We start from the raw sequence: 13,882 nt of genomic DNA, 5'->3' as shown, positions 1-13,882 counted from the left end.
ATATACATTTATATATGTGTACACAGACATATATATGGTGGAATATTATTCAGCCTTTAAAAAAGAAGGAAATCCTGACATTTGTGACAACATGGATGAACCTAAAGGGCATTATGCTAAGTGAAATAAGCCAGGCAGAGAAAGACAGATGGCACATGGAATTGCTTAAATGTGGAATCTAAAAACAAGTTGAACTCAGAGAGTAGAATGGTGGCTGCCAGGGACTAAGGGAATGGGGGGAAATAGGAAGGAGTTGGTAAAACTACAGTTATAAGATGAATAAGGCCTGAGGTTACAATGTATAACATGTGACTACAGTTAATAATACCATATTTTATAGCTGAAATTTGCTAAGAGAGTAGAACCTAAGTGTTTTTACACACACACACACAGAAGGTGAATATATGAGGTGATGGAACTACTGGCGGGAATCCTTCCATAATTCATATGTATATCACTACATTGCATGCTTTAAATATTATCTTTCAATTATACTTCAGTAAGTAAAAAAGATAGCATTTGCTAAAAGAAAGTGCTATAATTCGGCTTCCCTGGCGGCTCTCAGTGGTAAAGAACCCACCTGCCAATGCAGGGAGACACAGGTTTGATCCTTGGGTTGGGAAGGTCCCCTGGAGAAGGAAATGGCAACTCACTCCAGTATTTTAGCTTGGGAAATCCCATGGATAGAGGAGCCTGGCAGACTACAGTCCATGGGGTTGCAAAAGAGTCATACAGAACTTAGCGACTAAACAAGATAATTATTCTTTACATGAACAAATTAACTGTACATAATAGAAAATTATTTTAGGAGCTATAAGAACAAATAGTTGAAAACCAGTGCTCTATGAGATATGAATTAAAAAGAATGTAAGCACGATGATAAATGAGAATTTTTATTTAGGCTGCTAAGTTTCTCTGATACACAGAATGTGCCTTGAGAAAGACACCATTTGTGGACCAGGTCCATGAAATAGTTGGTGTTCCTGTTAGAGAGGCAGTGTGGTTGGGGAAAGAGAACAGGTTCTGCCCCTTCCTGATCTTTCTGACTCTCCATTTTCATTTTCTCTGTAAAGTGGAGAGTAATCTCAAACCCTATAAGCTTACCATGAGAATCAGAACTAACAGCTATAGTTAATAGCTCAGTGCTTGGCAGCACGTCACTGGCCCTAAAAGGTAGCCATTATACAGTCTCATATATTTTAGTCTTTGGGTTGAAGCTAAAGTTATTTACTGCCTTCTTAAAGGAGAAAATTTAGTTACTAACTCAAACACTTCTGATATGCATTTTAAGATTTTAAGTCATTTTTTCCAATAATAACAACAGATTTTAGATTAGTCATTAGTCCTGCTGGATGTTCTCTGTGAGAAAAATGGATGGCCCTGTAGGTCAGGAATACAGGCTATACCCACCCACAGTTGGGGATATTATTAATAATGAACAATTGGGTAAGTTAATATTCAGCCAGAATACCATTACTAGACAACATCTGACACATAAATAGTAAAGTCTTAGTCCTGACATCACCTGGGAACTTGTTACAATGCAAATGTTGAGGTCCGCTCTTTGCCTTCACAATTGGAATTCACCATTTAACAAGATTCCCAGGTGATTCAATTGAACGTTAAACTGTGAGAAGCACTGGTAAAGAACAGGCTATGAGCAGGGAAGATAACACCACCAGGCGTATATGTAATTCGAGTGGGAAAGCTGAGTAAGGACCATAAAGAGCCTAACTTGTAACGACAGACTGATAGATACACATGTCTATAAACACACAACTCATACACAGGTGTAGATCACAGTGGTTTTCAATGGGGGGTGGTTCTGCTCCCCAGAAGACATTGGGCAGTGTCTGGAGATATTCTTGGTTGTCAAAGCTGGTGAGATGCTCCGGGCAGGCGTCTACTGAGGCGAGACCAAGGACGCTGCTAAAACATATTACAGGGCCCCTTACCATAAAGAATCAGTTGGCCCAAAATGTCAGTAGTGCCGAAAATGAAGAACCCCTAGCATAGATTATACAAACCTATCGATTGGAAAAGGCACTAAGACATAGTAATTGGAACTATTCATGGGAGAAGGAGCAATAATTTGACCTCACAGTTCTGACGGAAGAATTTCATATCTAGATATCTCAAGATCTGTGCTGTTTTCAAGATTATGAGTATCCTGATTAAAAGCTCTCAGATTTCCTTACCTGCTGTTACTAGTAAAACCAGAGTCAATGATAACCTTGTTACATATAAAATTAGTCAGCTTCAATACCTAAAACCCGTTAACATGCAAAGAAAGATAAAGGATACAAAACTATTACTGTTTGGTTTAAATCCCAAGGAAGGAAGCTGCCTCAGGGGACCCACAATTGCTAAATTGTGACAGCAAAACTTCTCCTTACATGAACTAATTTGTCCGTGAAATCTGAACAGATGTGAGGCTATTTATTATCTTAATCACTGCACTTAGTGCACCTATTCACGTAGCTCACTATGGAAGTTTTCCAAGGTTTGCTTAGGAGATGGTGCCACAGACCTTACTGGAGCTGTTATATAATATGTGGTAGATGCTCCTTACTGCCTTTCTAAAATTGGAAAACTCTAGAACTTTGGAAACATTTGGCTTCAAAAGTTTTAGATAAGTGATTGTGAACCTGAAATGACTAACATGCAGTCAATACTCAGCAAATATTTGCTGAAAGCATTCAAATATATATTTGAAAAAAAATACACATAGTCAAATATGTGTGTATATACACATACACACACACACACACATATACATATATACATCCCTGAAGTAGTAATTAGCAGTGTGACAATTAGTCACACTACACTGTAGTAGTGTTCACACTACACAGTCTGTAGTAGTGTACACACAACAGGTCGGGCTTGCAGCTTGAAATCTTGTAAGACTAGCTAACTTTCCAAAGAAACAACTTTCTTCAATACTATAAACCTCAAACTTTATCCTTCAAAATGTTTCTGGCAAGAAACAGTGAATGATTTAGGATAAACCCATTCACCATACCAGAAACTGCTACTGCTAAGTCACTTCAGTCGTGTCCGACTCTGTGCGACCCCATAGACGGTAGCCACCAGGCTCCCCCATCCCTGGGATTCTCCAGGCAAGAACACTGGAGTGGGTTGCCATTTCCTTCTCCAATGCATGAAAGTGAGAAGTGAAAGTGAAGTCACTCAGTCATGTCCAACTCTATCGACCCCATGGACTGCAGCCCACCAGGCTCCTCCATCCATGGGATTTTCCAGGCAAGAGTACTGGAGTGGGGTGCCATTGCCTTCTCCGACACCATACCAGAAAAGCTGATTCCAATTCAGTAGCATAACTGGTGTCTCCGTCTCTTTCTGTCTGTCTGTCTCTCTCACATATATACACATCCCTGCAGTGTGTAATAGCACCATGTGTAACAAGCACCCAACCGGCCCTGGGATTGATCCATCAGGGCCTCCCTCCTATCATGGATTCTACTGGTTGATGGTTGGGGCTGTAACTCTTTCTGCATATAAATTCCTATCTTCTTCCCTGAAAGGCTTTACCAGACTACCTAAGGTGTGCTCATGGGACTAGTCCAGGGAAATAGCAGGTTCTTAAGAAACAAGTAGTAAGGAAACGCTGAGGCATATGTATTCAAATTGTCACTTTTATGTGTCTACCCATGTAAAAAGGAGCTTGGAAACAGATGGGGATACCAGCCGATTTTCAGAAACTACAGAAAAAGATAAATGAACTTGCACCATGCTGAAAAGATGCATCATGCTTGCTTCAAGAAAACACTGAACACAGTGGAAACAACTGAAATGTCTTTAAACTCTTTTTTTGCCAGTTTTGGCAATGCCAGGATCCACTGATGACCATTCAATTTTAATGCTCTTTTCATCATACTCCAAACAATCTTCCCTTCCTCGTATCCTAAGAAAACATACCTTCTTCTCATGAAAATGAAATAGCACATGGCATTGTTTAATAAGCTGAAAAGAAATCCTGAAAAGCTTTTGTGAAACTATTCTCTAATAAAATTCTAAGAACTGTGATGTAGAGAGGGGAAAATATTTCACTGCAGTATTGTTAAATACCATCCTAATGCTCATGTGGGAGGAAGAAGCACTTTGCCAGTTTCTGTAACAACTTCACCACCAGCACAGTTTACCATGGACTCTGCCACTGAGTTGTGAAGCCCCACTGCCTTTCAGGAGGGAGCCACCATGTTTCTCTTCTCAGGTTCCCATGTGTATCAAATGGGAATGGGGCAGGGCCAGAAACCCTGGGCAAGCCTCCTGCCAAGTGTGGATTAGATCATCAACCAACCCACCCCAGCTTCCGCAGAAGTGCACAGGCCACAGCCCTTGGGCCAGCCTGTCAGGTTCTCAAAACAGGAAAAACTAAAAGTGGATCCTCCCCATAAAAAAGTTTGAAAGTTCTTACATCATACAATTATTTTAAACACATTGCCTCTTGCATAGTGTAATTACAGAAGAGCAGATTCGAATCTCAAAAAGGACTCTATTTCCAAGAATACCCCAAGTTAATTTCCCTGTACAATGTTTTAAAAAGAAAGTTCTGTGGGAAGGATTAAAGACTTGCATTGGATAATTAACTCATTCCTAGTAGATAAGATACACTAAAACTCTCTATGCTTGATCAAGAAAACAAATATTTACAACTTTTCACCTATGACAAGTCCTTCAGTTAAATTCTTCAGGGATTCCATCCTATTTTAGCTTCTGTATAACAATACTGCAAAGCTGTAATTACATCCTCTATAATCAGCCCATTCCCAGTGTAATTAGGAGTGCCACAAATTTAAAACTGTGACCTCAATACTGAGGGAAAAAGTGTGTGGAAGAGAGAGTTTATACTGCATACAATATGTCTTCCATGTTTTATTGACAAATTTAAAACATAAAGAAAAAAATAACATGTTATCAAAGTCATCATTCAAAGGACTCATGATTCAAAATGGTTCCTGATAAGAGTTTTTCCTCCATCATTTCTAATATCTGACACTCATCAAGCTCTTTTGTATCAAATCCCATGCTCTTCCCATATGTTATGAAAACTCTAAACCCCTTCAGGTACTTGTCAGTTCCTCTCATTCAACTACCATCCACTGTAGGAATAAAGATAGATGTGCATGGATTCCTGACACAATGTCAGGCTAGTGTAAACCAAGTTTAAGCTGGCAAATAGGTCCATTAGTAAAGTGCCTAACTTATAAGCAATGTGAATAAATTTAATCTTAACTAAGAATAAGGAAGCTAATCAAACATTAGTAATCACATATTGTAATGTTTCAAGCAAACCATTTGATAAATACAATAATAACCACATTAATAAAACAGATCAACAGCAACAAAACTTCTCAAATGCTTATGGGTCAGCACTGTGAGAATCTTAGATGAATAATCTCATTTAGTTTTCACAAATGGCCCCTGGATAATAAAGTAAGTTATCACCTCCAGTTTTCACAGAGGAAACTGAAGCCCAGGGGATGTTAAATAACTGCCCAGGTTAATTAGTTGGTAAGAGTAGGGCCAGTCTTGAAGCTTGGTCCAAGTGAGTCTTAAGCTTGTGCTTGTTTTTACAATCTTCAGGCTACAATGTCTATTGATTATATGTTACACAAGCAATTTAAACCAAACATTCTTGTCCTTACTCTTTCACTAAGGCTCCTGGTGAACGAAAACTGTTAACAATCAATGAGGAGTGGGAAGAAAGCAGGAAGTGGAAAAAAAGAGCAAGATTCCCCACCTCCATCAAATTCAGGAACTCCTTTCCATTACTGTATGAGTTGATACTGTCTAAATTACATACATGTTTACTCACAGCCTGTAAGTTACGAAAGCACCAGTTACAAAATAGAACGCACTCTTGTATTTTTCAGATTAAAAAGGCTGATTGACCAAGAAACTGAGTCCCGGGAGAAGAAGGAGCAGGAAAAAGAGAAGAGGGTCACCGCCCTGAAAGAGGAGCTGACCAAACTGAAGTCTTTTGCTTTGATGGTGGTGGACGAACAACAAAGGCTGACGGCACAACTTGCCCTTCAAAGACAGAAAATTCAGGACCTAACCACAAGTGCAAAGGAAACACATGCTAAACTAGCCCTTGCTGAAGCCAGAGCTCAGGAGGAAGAACAGAAGGCAACCAGACTAGAGAACGAACTGCAAACGCAGACCACAAAATTCCACCAGAACCAAGAAACAATTATGGCGAAGCTCACCAATGAGGACAGCCAAAATCGCCAGCTTCGACAAAAGCTGGCAGCACTCAGCCGGCAAATTGATGAGTTAGAAGAGACAAACAGGTCTTTACGGAAAGCAGAAGAAGAGCTGCAAGATATAAAAGAAAAAATTAACAAGGGAGAATATGGAAACTCTAGTATCATGACTGAGGTGGAGGAGCTCAGGAAACGTGTGCTAGAAATGGAAGGGAAGGATGAAGAGCTCATAAAAATGGAGGAGCAGTGCAGAGATCTCAATAAGAGGCTAGAAAAGGAAACATCACAGAGTAAAGACTTTAAACTTGAGGTTGAAAAACTCAATAAAAAGATTATGGCTCTGGAAAAATTAGAAGATGCTTTCAGCAAAAGCAAACAAGAATGCTACTCGCTGAAATGCAATTTAGAAAAAGAAAGGATGACCACAAAGCAACTGTCTCAGGAACTAGAGAGTTTAAAGATAAGGATCAAAGAGCTAGAAGCCATTGAAAGTCGTCTGGAAAAGACAGAATTCACCTTAAAAGAGGATTTAACTAAATTGAAAACATTGACTGTGATGCTGGTAGATGAACGGAAAACAATGAGTGAAAAATTAAAGCAAACTGAAGATAAGTTACAAGCTGCTGCTTCTCAGCTCCAAGTGGAGCAAAATAAAGTGACAACAGTTACTGAGAAGTTAATTGAGGAAACTAAAAGGGCACTGAAGTCCAAAACTGATGTGGAAGAAAAAATGTACAGTGTAACCAAAGAGAGAGATGATCTAAAAAACAAACTGAAAGCGGAGGAAGAGAAAGGAAATGATCTCCTGTCCAAGGTTAATGTGTTGAAAAATAGGCTTCAATCCCTGGAAGCAATTGAGAAAGATTTCCTAAAAAACAAATTAAATCAGGATTCTGGTAAATCCACAACAGCATTACACCAAGAGAACAATAAGATTAAAGAGCTTTCGCAAGAAGTGGAGAGACTGAAACTGAAGTTAAAGGATATGAAAGCCATTGAGGATGACCTCATGAAAACTGAAGATGAGTACGAGACTCTGGAACGAAGGTATGCTAATGAACGCGACAAAGCTCAGTTTTTATCTGAAGAGCTGGAGCATGTTAAAATGGAACTTGCCAAGTACAAGTTAGCAGAAAAGACAGAGTCCAGCCATGAACAATGGCTTTTCAAAAGGCTTCAAGAAGAAGAAGCTAAGTCAGGTCACCTCTCAAGAGAAGTGGATGCACTGAAAGAGAAAATTCATGAATACATGGCAACTGAGGACCTGATATGTCACCTCCAGGGAGATCATTCAGTTCTGCAAAAGAAACTCAATCAACAAGAGAACAGGAACAGAGATTTAGGAAGAGAGATTGAAAACCTCACTAAAGAGTTAGAGCGGTATCGTCACTTCAGTAAGAGCCTCCGGCCCAATCTCAATGGAAGAAGAATCTCTGACCCTCAAGTATTTTCTAAAGAAGTTCAAACAGAAGCAGTAGACAATGAGCCACCTGATTATAAGAGTCTCATTCCTCTGGAACGAGCTGTTATCAATGGTCAGTTATATGAGGAGAGTGAGGACCAGGATGAGGACCCTAATGATGAGGAGTCTGTGCTTTCCTTCAAATGCAACTCATCCACTCCCTGTCCTGTTAACAGGAAGCTCTGGATTCCTTGGATGAAATCCAAGGAGAGCCATCCTCAGAATGGCAAAATACAGACTAAACCCAATGGCAACTTCATGCAACCCGGAGATTTAGTCCTAAGCCACACACCTGGGCAACCACTTCATATAAAGGTTACTCCAGACCATGTCCAAAACACAGCCACTCTTGAAATCACAAGTCCGACCACAGAGAGTCCTCACTCTTACACAAGCACTGCAGTGATACCAAACTGTGGCACCCCAAAGCAAAGGATCACCATCCTCCAAAATGCGTCCATAACACCAGTGAAATCAAAAACCTCTGCTGAAGGCCTGATGAATTTAGAGCAAGGCATGTCCCCAATTACCATGGCAACCTTTGCCAGGGCACAGACCCCAGAGTCCTGTGGTTCCATAACTCCAGAAAGGACAATGTCACCTATTCAGGTTTTGGCTGTTACTGGTTCAGCTAGCTCCCCTGAGCAGGGACGCTCTCCCGAGCCGATAGAAATCAGTGCCAAGCACGCAATTTTCAGAGTCTCCCCTGACCGGCAGTCATCATGGCAGTTTCAGCGTTCAAATAGTAACAGTTCAAGTGTGATAACTACTGAGGATAATAAAATCCACATTCACTTAGGAAGTCCTTACATGCAAGCTGTAGCCAGCCCCGTGAGACCTGCCAGCCCTTCAACACCACTGCAGGATAACAGAACTCAAGGCTTAACTAATGGGGCACTAAACAAAACAACCAATAAAGTCACCAGCAGTATTACTATCACACCAACAGCCACACCTCTTCCTCGACAGTCACAAATTACAGTAAGTAATATATATAACTGACGACCCTTCCTTATCCGGTTTATACTGATATTGCAAGGAACTCAGTCCTTTTTAATTATCCCTCCACATCCCCCCAAAGACTGACTGAACTTGTACTTTGGGAAGGTTTATGCATGAACTATCCAAGAGTATCTGAAACTAACTATTGCCTGCATAGTCGTATCAAGTGTGCACTTACTGTATATCTTTTCATTTACATACCCTGTATGGAAAATATTTAGTCTGCACTTGTTTAAATACATCTTTATGTATTTCATTTTCCATAACTCACATTAATTTGACTGCAACTTGTCTTGGTGAAATACTTTAACATTATAAAGCAGTAAATAATTTGTTATTTTTACCATTGCTTGCTGAATTTTCTTTTGGTCATTCTGTGTTTTTTTTTTTTTTTTGCATGTATAATAGAATTTTATTTCCTGTTCATAATGTCTATTAATTCTTCATTAAAAACAAACAGGATCTATTTCCCATTTATAGTCAACTTCTGATCAGGTATTAGAGGAGAAGGAAGTAGCTGAAATAAATAAAATTTTATGGCTCTTTGATTTCAAGGTGAACTACAAGATCTCACAGGAGCAAACTTGACTTCACGCTTGAGATGTTTCCTAATATCCCTGGTGCCCAGCACAGTATTTAGCACATATTAGGAATTTAGAAACTTAATAAAATGTTTACTCATAATCGCTGAATAAAATAATATTAATTTGCTTTTGTGAGCATGTATGAGCTGAGGCATGTCAGGTGAAAGAAAGAAGTGTGTTAGGAAGCCAGAAAAAGCACCTTTGGAAATACAAGTTACCTTGACAATCAAGAGTTGACTGTGTTTCTACCATACATTAAAAATCCCCTTAACATGTTTGTCTACATCTAAACAGCCACTAAAACATATGCTAGAAATCAGCCTAGAATTAGCCACTAAAACATATGCTCTTGAACACTCTGCTTCAAACCAAAAATGTCATTATTGTTCTTTTCTCCTATTTGGCTCCCAGAATAGTTTGAACTACTTAAGGTAGCTGCTTCCAACCTTACTTGTTAGTGGTCTGCAGTCAGAAGCTTAAACTTGACTGTAGGTTGTTGTTTTTTTTTTAACCTCCCAACAAGCAAATAAAAAACAAACATAAGTTATAGAAAAGGCATATTTTTTAAAATACTGTATGTTAGTTGAGGAATTTTCTTCTGTGATTATTGTTATATGATTTTCAAGGTAGGTGAGAAAAACTCAGTAATCCTTAAAGAAAGAAAAAGCATCCTAGGAATTCTGATACTGGGACTGTCAGCATAATCTGTACCTCTGTAGCAGAGAACAACAGCTTTCAGAGGAACATTTCATATTACAAATCTGGTCCCCAAGCCACATTCCAAAAACATGATTTCAGACAAAGTAGCTCACTGCCATTTTCCCTTTTCCAACCTCATAACTGTTAATTTAGTGTGGTCAATTTTATTGCCAGTTATTGATTTTAAACACAATTCATTTAGACACCCAGGAAAACTGTGAGGATCTTTAGAAGTAAAAGCCATCTTTCACAATTATCCTCCTTTTCCTGCAAAATCAATTTCATGATAGCAAAGCAAGGATTTGTTGACAGAAACACTTCCATGGTGATGAACTGCAACACCAACGCTGTGGGCTTGCATCATCATTAAATAAATTTGGATGAAAGCTGAGGTTAGTGATGAATGAGAAAGCTTCTGTTTAAACACATTTATCATGGGAATCGGCAGTGACCCAACTGTATTACAGAATACATGATGGTCTAAATGTTTTCCAAAACTGTTTTTAAGTTACCTTGGATTAGAACTTTAGAAGAAACTACAACTGTTATTTTATATCTTTTAAAGTAGACACTGATAATGTTGCTACATGGGATATCTTTTAAGATAATAATCAAGAGAGTACATATAAAGTTTTGGTAAATAGTGATCAACTAATAAAAAACAGAAATAGTTTATAATCAACTAATAATAAACAGAAACTAGAAAGAATTAAAATACAAAGTCTTCCCAGCATTTCCCAACTTTGTCACATAATGACATAAACAGAAAACACACTGGATGGATAAAGAGGCAGAGGTGATGAGCTGAGGGACTCCTATCACGCCCAGGTTCCTCCCGGCTGCCCCAAGTACTGAGGAAAAGATCCATTTTGGGCACACTTGTAACTAAGAGTTTGTTAGTTGAACTGTTTTGTAAGGATTCAATTTCTTATCTTATGTGAGCCAAGCAATTTTATATAATAAAGTTAATACCCCAAGTCCTGTGCTCTATGATTATAATACACAAATTCTCATTTCATCATCCTGCTCCAGATATTAACTACAAATAGGCTTCCCAAGTAATTAACATTATTGGAAATCTACTGGACTTTCAAGGAACTGAACTTCTTTTAGAGGTTCCTCTACTAGGACTACTTTGGTGTAACAATTCATATCCACATCAAAATTTACGAACACTGTCGTATTAATAACATATATAGATTACTAAAAGTGCTACTAATCAAAGTTTATGGTAAAGAGAGCATCATCTCTTAAAAAAAAGTTTCTTTTCCATAAAATCATACAAAGAATGACACAGACTACATTTTTGGCCTTTAATTTCAAAAATAATTCTTCATAACTCTGTGTGCTTATGTGTGCATATGTGTATGTGGGGTTCCAGGACTTTCTTTTTATTTCACATAAAATCACAGACGAATCCTGAAAACTAGGAAGGAGAGAGGAAATGTCACTGGAAAATCTTCATATGAGATATATGGAAGTGGAGGGTTGTGTTCTTGAAGAAAAGAAGGCCCTTGAGAGGCTCATAGGAGACATGATTGTTTCTATAAACATCTGAAAAAATATCTTCCTTTCATTTCATCTGAGGTCCTAGCTTCAGAACCAAGATTCATTTTACTCAGTCCCTGATCCTTTTAACTTTTTGAGCTGCAGCATTCTATCACGGTTTTGAATGATTCTATTTTATGACATTTTATTTTATTTTGTCAATTTATTTTAATGACATTCTTCTTGCCTTTTAAGACCATTTCCAAAGCTTTCCCAAGGAGGCCACTGCTCTGAGTTATCCTTACAAGAAGGACATTATACATTACAACAACTGGATCTTTACATACAAAGCAAAGTCTCTCTATGTGTTCAAGATGATGACAGGATTATATAAATTCTGTTAGTACTTAGAGAATTTCTACAACTACATTTCAGAATGCCAAGACATTAGGCAAAGGATAAACTAGGTTGCACTGTGAGATGACCATAAAAGGGGTATTTAATTTAAAATTTTTAGACTTGTAGTATAAAGATTCTGTGATCTTTATTGACTAAAATATAACTCCACACAAAAACATTTTTCACAGCTGTTTGATACTTAATCTTTACCAAGTGAGTCTCCTTTGAAACTTGTTAGACAAAGGCAGAGAGAGAGCTTTAATAACACTCTAGTTTCCCTACATTTTGGCTTCTGATATTGTCTTTTCCTCCAGATAATCATTTTGCTTTGCAATCCTAAGAGAAAAAATAATTAGGCAATAATGCATGCCCAAAACAATAGGATCTACATTTCTCAAAGTAAAATTCAAAACACATTATGAAAATCCCCTGATGGTCCCACCCAGAGTTATCAAATCCCAGTCTCTGAGGATAGGGCCCAGGAAGCTGCATTTTTTTAACAAGTTCCTCTGCTGATTACTATGTACCTAAAGAAAGACTTGGGCTTCCCATGCAGCACTGATGGTAAAGGACCCACCTGCCAGTGCAGGAGACATAAGAGACACAGGTCCAATCCTTGGGTCAGGAAGATCCCCTGGAGGAGAGCAAAGCAACCCACTCTAGTATTCTTGCCTAGAGAATCCCATGGATAGAGGAGCCTGGTGGGCTACAGTCCATAGCGCTGCAAAGAGTTGGACATGACTAAAGCCACTCAGATATATCTACTGATATATTGATAAACACTAGCAAATACGTTCTGACTCTAGTCTTGCTCTATCAGAATGAATTACACCTGTTTCAGGAAGTGTGACTATTCCACCCTCTAGTGGCTGGCATGACAAACATGGCTTATTCTCCAGGTTTTCTTTTTATTCAAAAGAAAAGCTCAATAAAAACTGCCATTTTATAAGGTGGGAAGGTTCCCAGTTTTACAACAGTAGCAAAGCATACATGTCTGAATCTTTGAGCAGTAGCAGGCTGTCTGGCAACTACAAGCTCTGTTTCACCTTCAGGTCCCTGGGCCTCAACATAACCCTACAGCATGTCTTGGGAATGGTCCAGAACATACATTAAAGAGAGCAGTTTGGATGAGCCAAAACAAAGGACTCCATTCACCTTAGGCCACAGTGAAGCAAAGCCAAGAAAGAATAAGGAAGATAAGTGGTTCAATAAAATCCCCAAACCTTAAAACTCATTTTCATTTAGATTAAGCTCCAAGTCCTTTGCTTTGTAACTGGTGGATCCTTCTACTGTGCAGTCAGAGCAGGTAACCCCCAAAGGCAAGGCTGTAGGGTAAAGAATCCTTAGGGAGTCGAGCAAGTTAACCAGCCAACACACTTCTAAGTACCCTATAATCTGATAATACATTAACGCTGTTCATATGGCAACACATACAACTCTGTCAATATTCTATCAGGACACCAGGTTTTACAACACTTAGAACAGTGCCATAAAAATATAATCTGGGCTAACCTTTAGCACTGCAGTCAGAAATCTGACAGATAATCCTCTTGTGGCCTCATTTTCAAATTTATTTTTGTCACAAAATTACTGGTCAAGAGAAATAAAATTTGTCGAGTTACGTGAGATAATTTTTTGAAAGCCTAAAAGTTGTATTTTAGTGAGTTCCTTTTCCCACATAGCCAAGTGGTTCTGTATGATATTTTTGTGAGGTTACCTAAAACACACCCTTTTTTTTGCCTATCAGTTTTGTTTCTTTTTCAAAGGCTAGTCATCTCTGAATAATCAACAATAGGCCCTACAGATCTACAAAGGCTGTCTCACTCTCTGCCATTCTTTAGGCCTCTGGAAGGGTGGAGTAAGATTACTGACATAGCACCCCTGTCTCAGTGACATCACAGCATCTCAGCATTAGTGTCTCCTCTTCAAAGAACCACAGTGGACACAACGGATCAATCCACCGATAGTGACAAACTGAACGGGGTGGGTGCTAAGGAGAAAGATTCACTGAGCTTCAA

At 38.7% G+C, this 13,882-nt stretch overlaps 2 protein-coding genes across 6 annotated transcripts in view; one reads left to right on the top strand and one right to left on the bottom strand.

The window, feature by feature from the left end:
* CMSS1 (cms1 ribosomal small subunit homolog) overlaps positions 1 to 13,882 on the bottom strand; it is a 394,265-nt gene that overhangs the window by 358,189 nt on the left and 22,194 nt on the right. The gene's annotated exons all lie outside the window — the stretch shown is intronic.
* The window catches only part of FILIP1L (filamin A interacting protein 1 like), a 116,673-nt gene that overhangs the window by 89,365 nt on the left and 13,426 nt on the right, over positions 1 to 13,882 (top strand). For 3 of the 4 annotated variants that reach the window (XM_027557840.1, XM_027557683.1, XM_027557776.1), the window contains one exon: positions 5,898 to 8,673. In XM_027557840.1, coding sequence (XP_027413641.1) covers positions 6,013 to 8,673 — 2,661 coding nt within the window. In that variant the 5' untranslated portion in view covers positions 5,898 to 6,012. Of the gene's footprint in view, positions 1 to 5,781; positions 5,798 to 5,897; positions 8,674 to 13,882 lie in introns of those variants that run through there. The other variant, XM_027557930.1, reaches the window with a different exon arrangement.

The sequence above is a fragment of the Bos indicus x Bos taurus genome, chromosome 1 (assembly GCF_003369695.1).
Source record: "Bos indicus x Bos taurus breed Angus x Brahman F1 hybrid chromosome 1, Bos_hybrid_MaternalHap_v2.0, whole genome shotgun sequence".
Lineage (NCBI taxonomy): Eukaryota > Metazoa > Chordata > Mammalia > Artiodactyla > Bovidae > Bos > Bos indicus x Bos taurus.
Note: the sequence above shows the minus strand (reverse complement) of the source record. Positions and strands in the feature narration are given on the sequence as shown.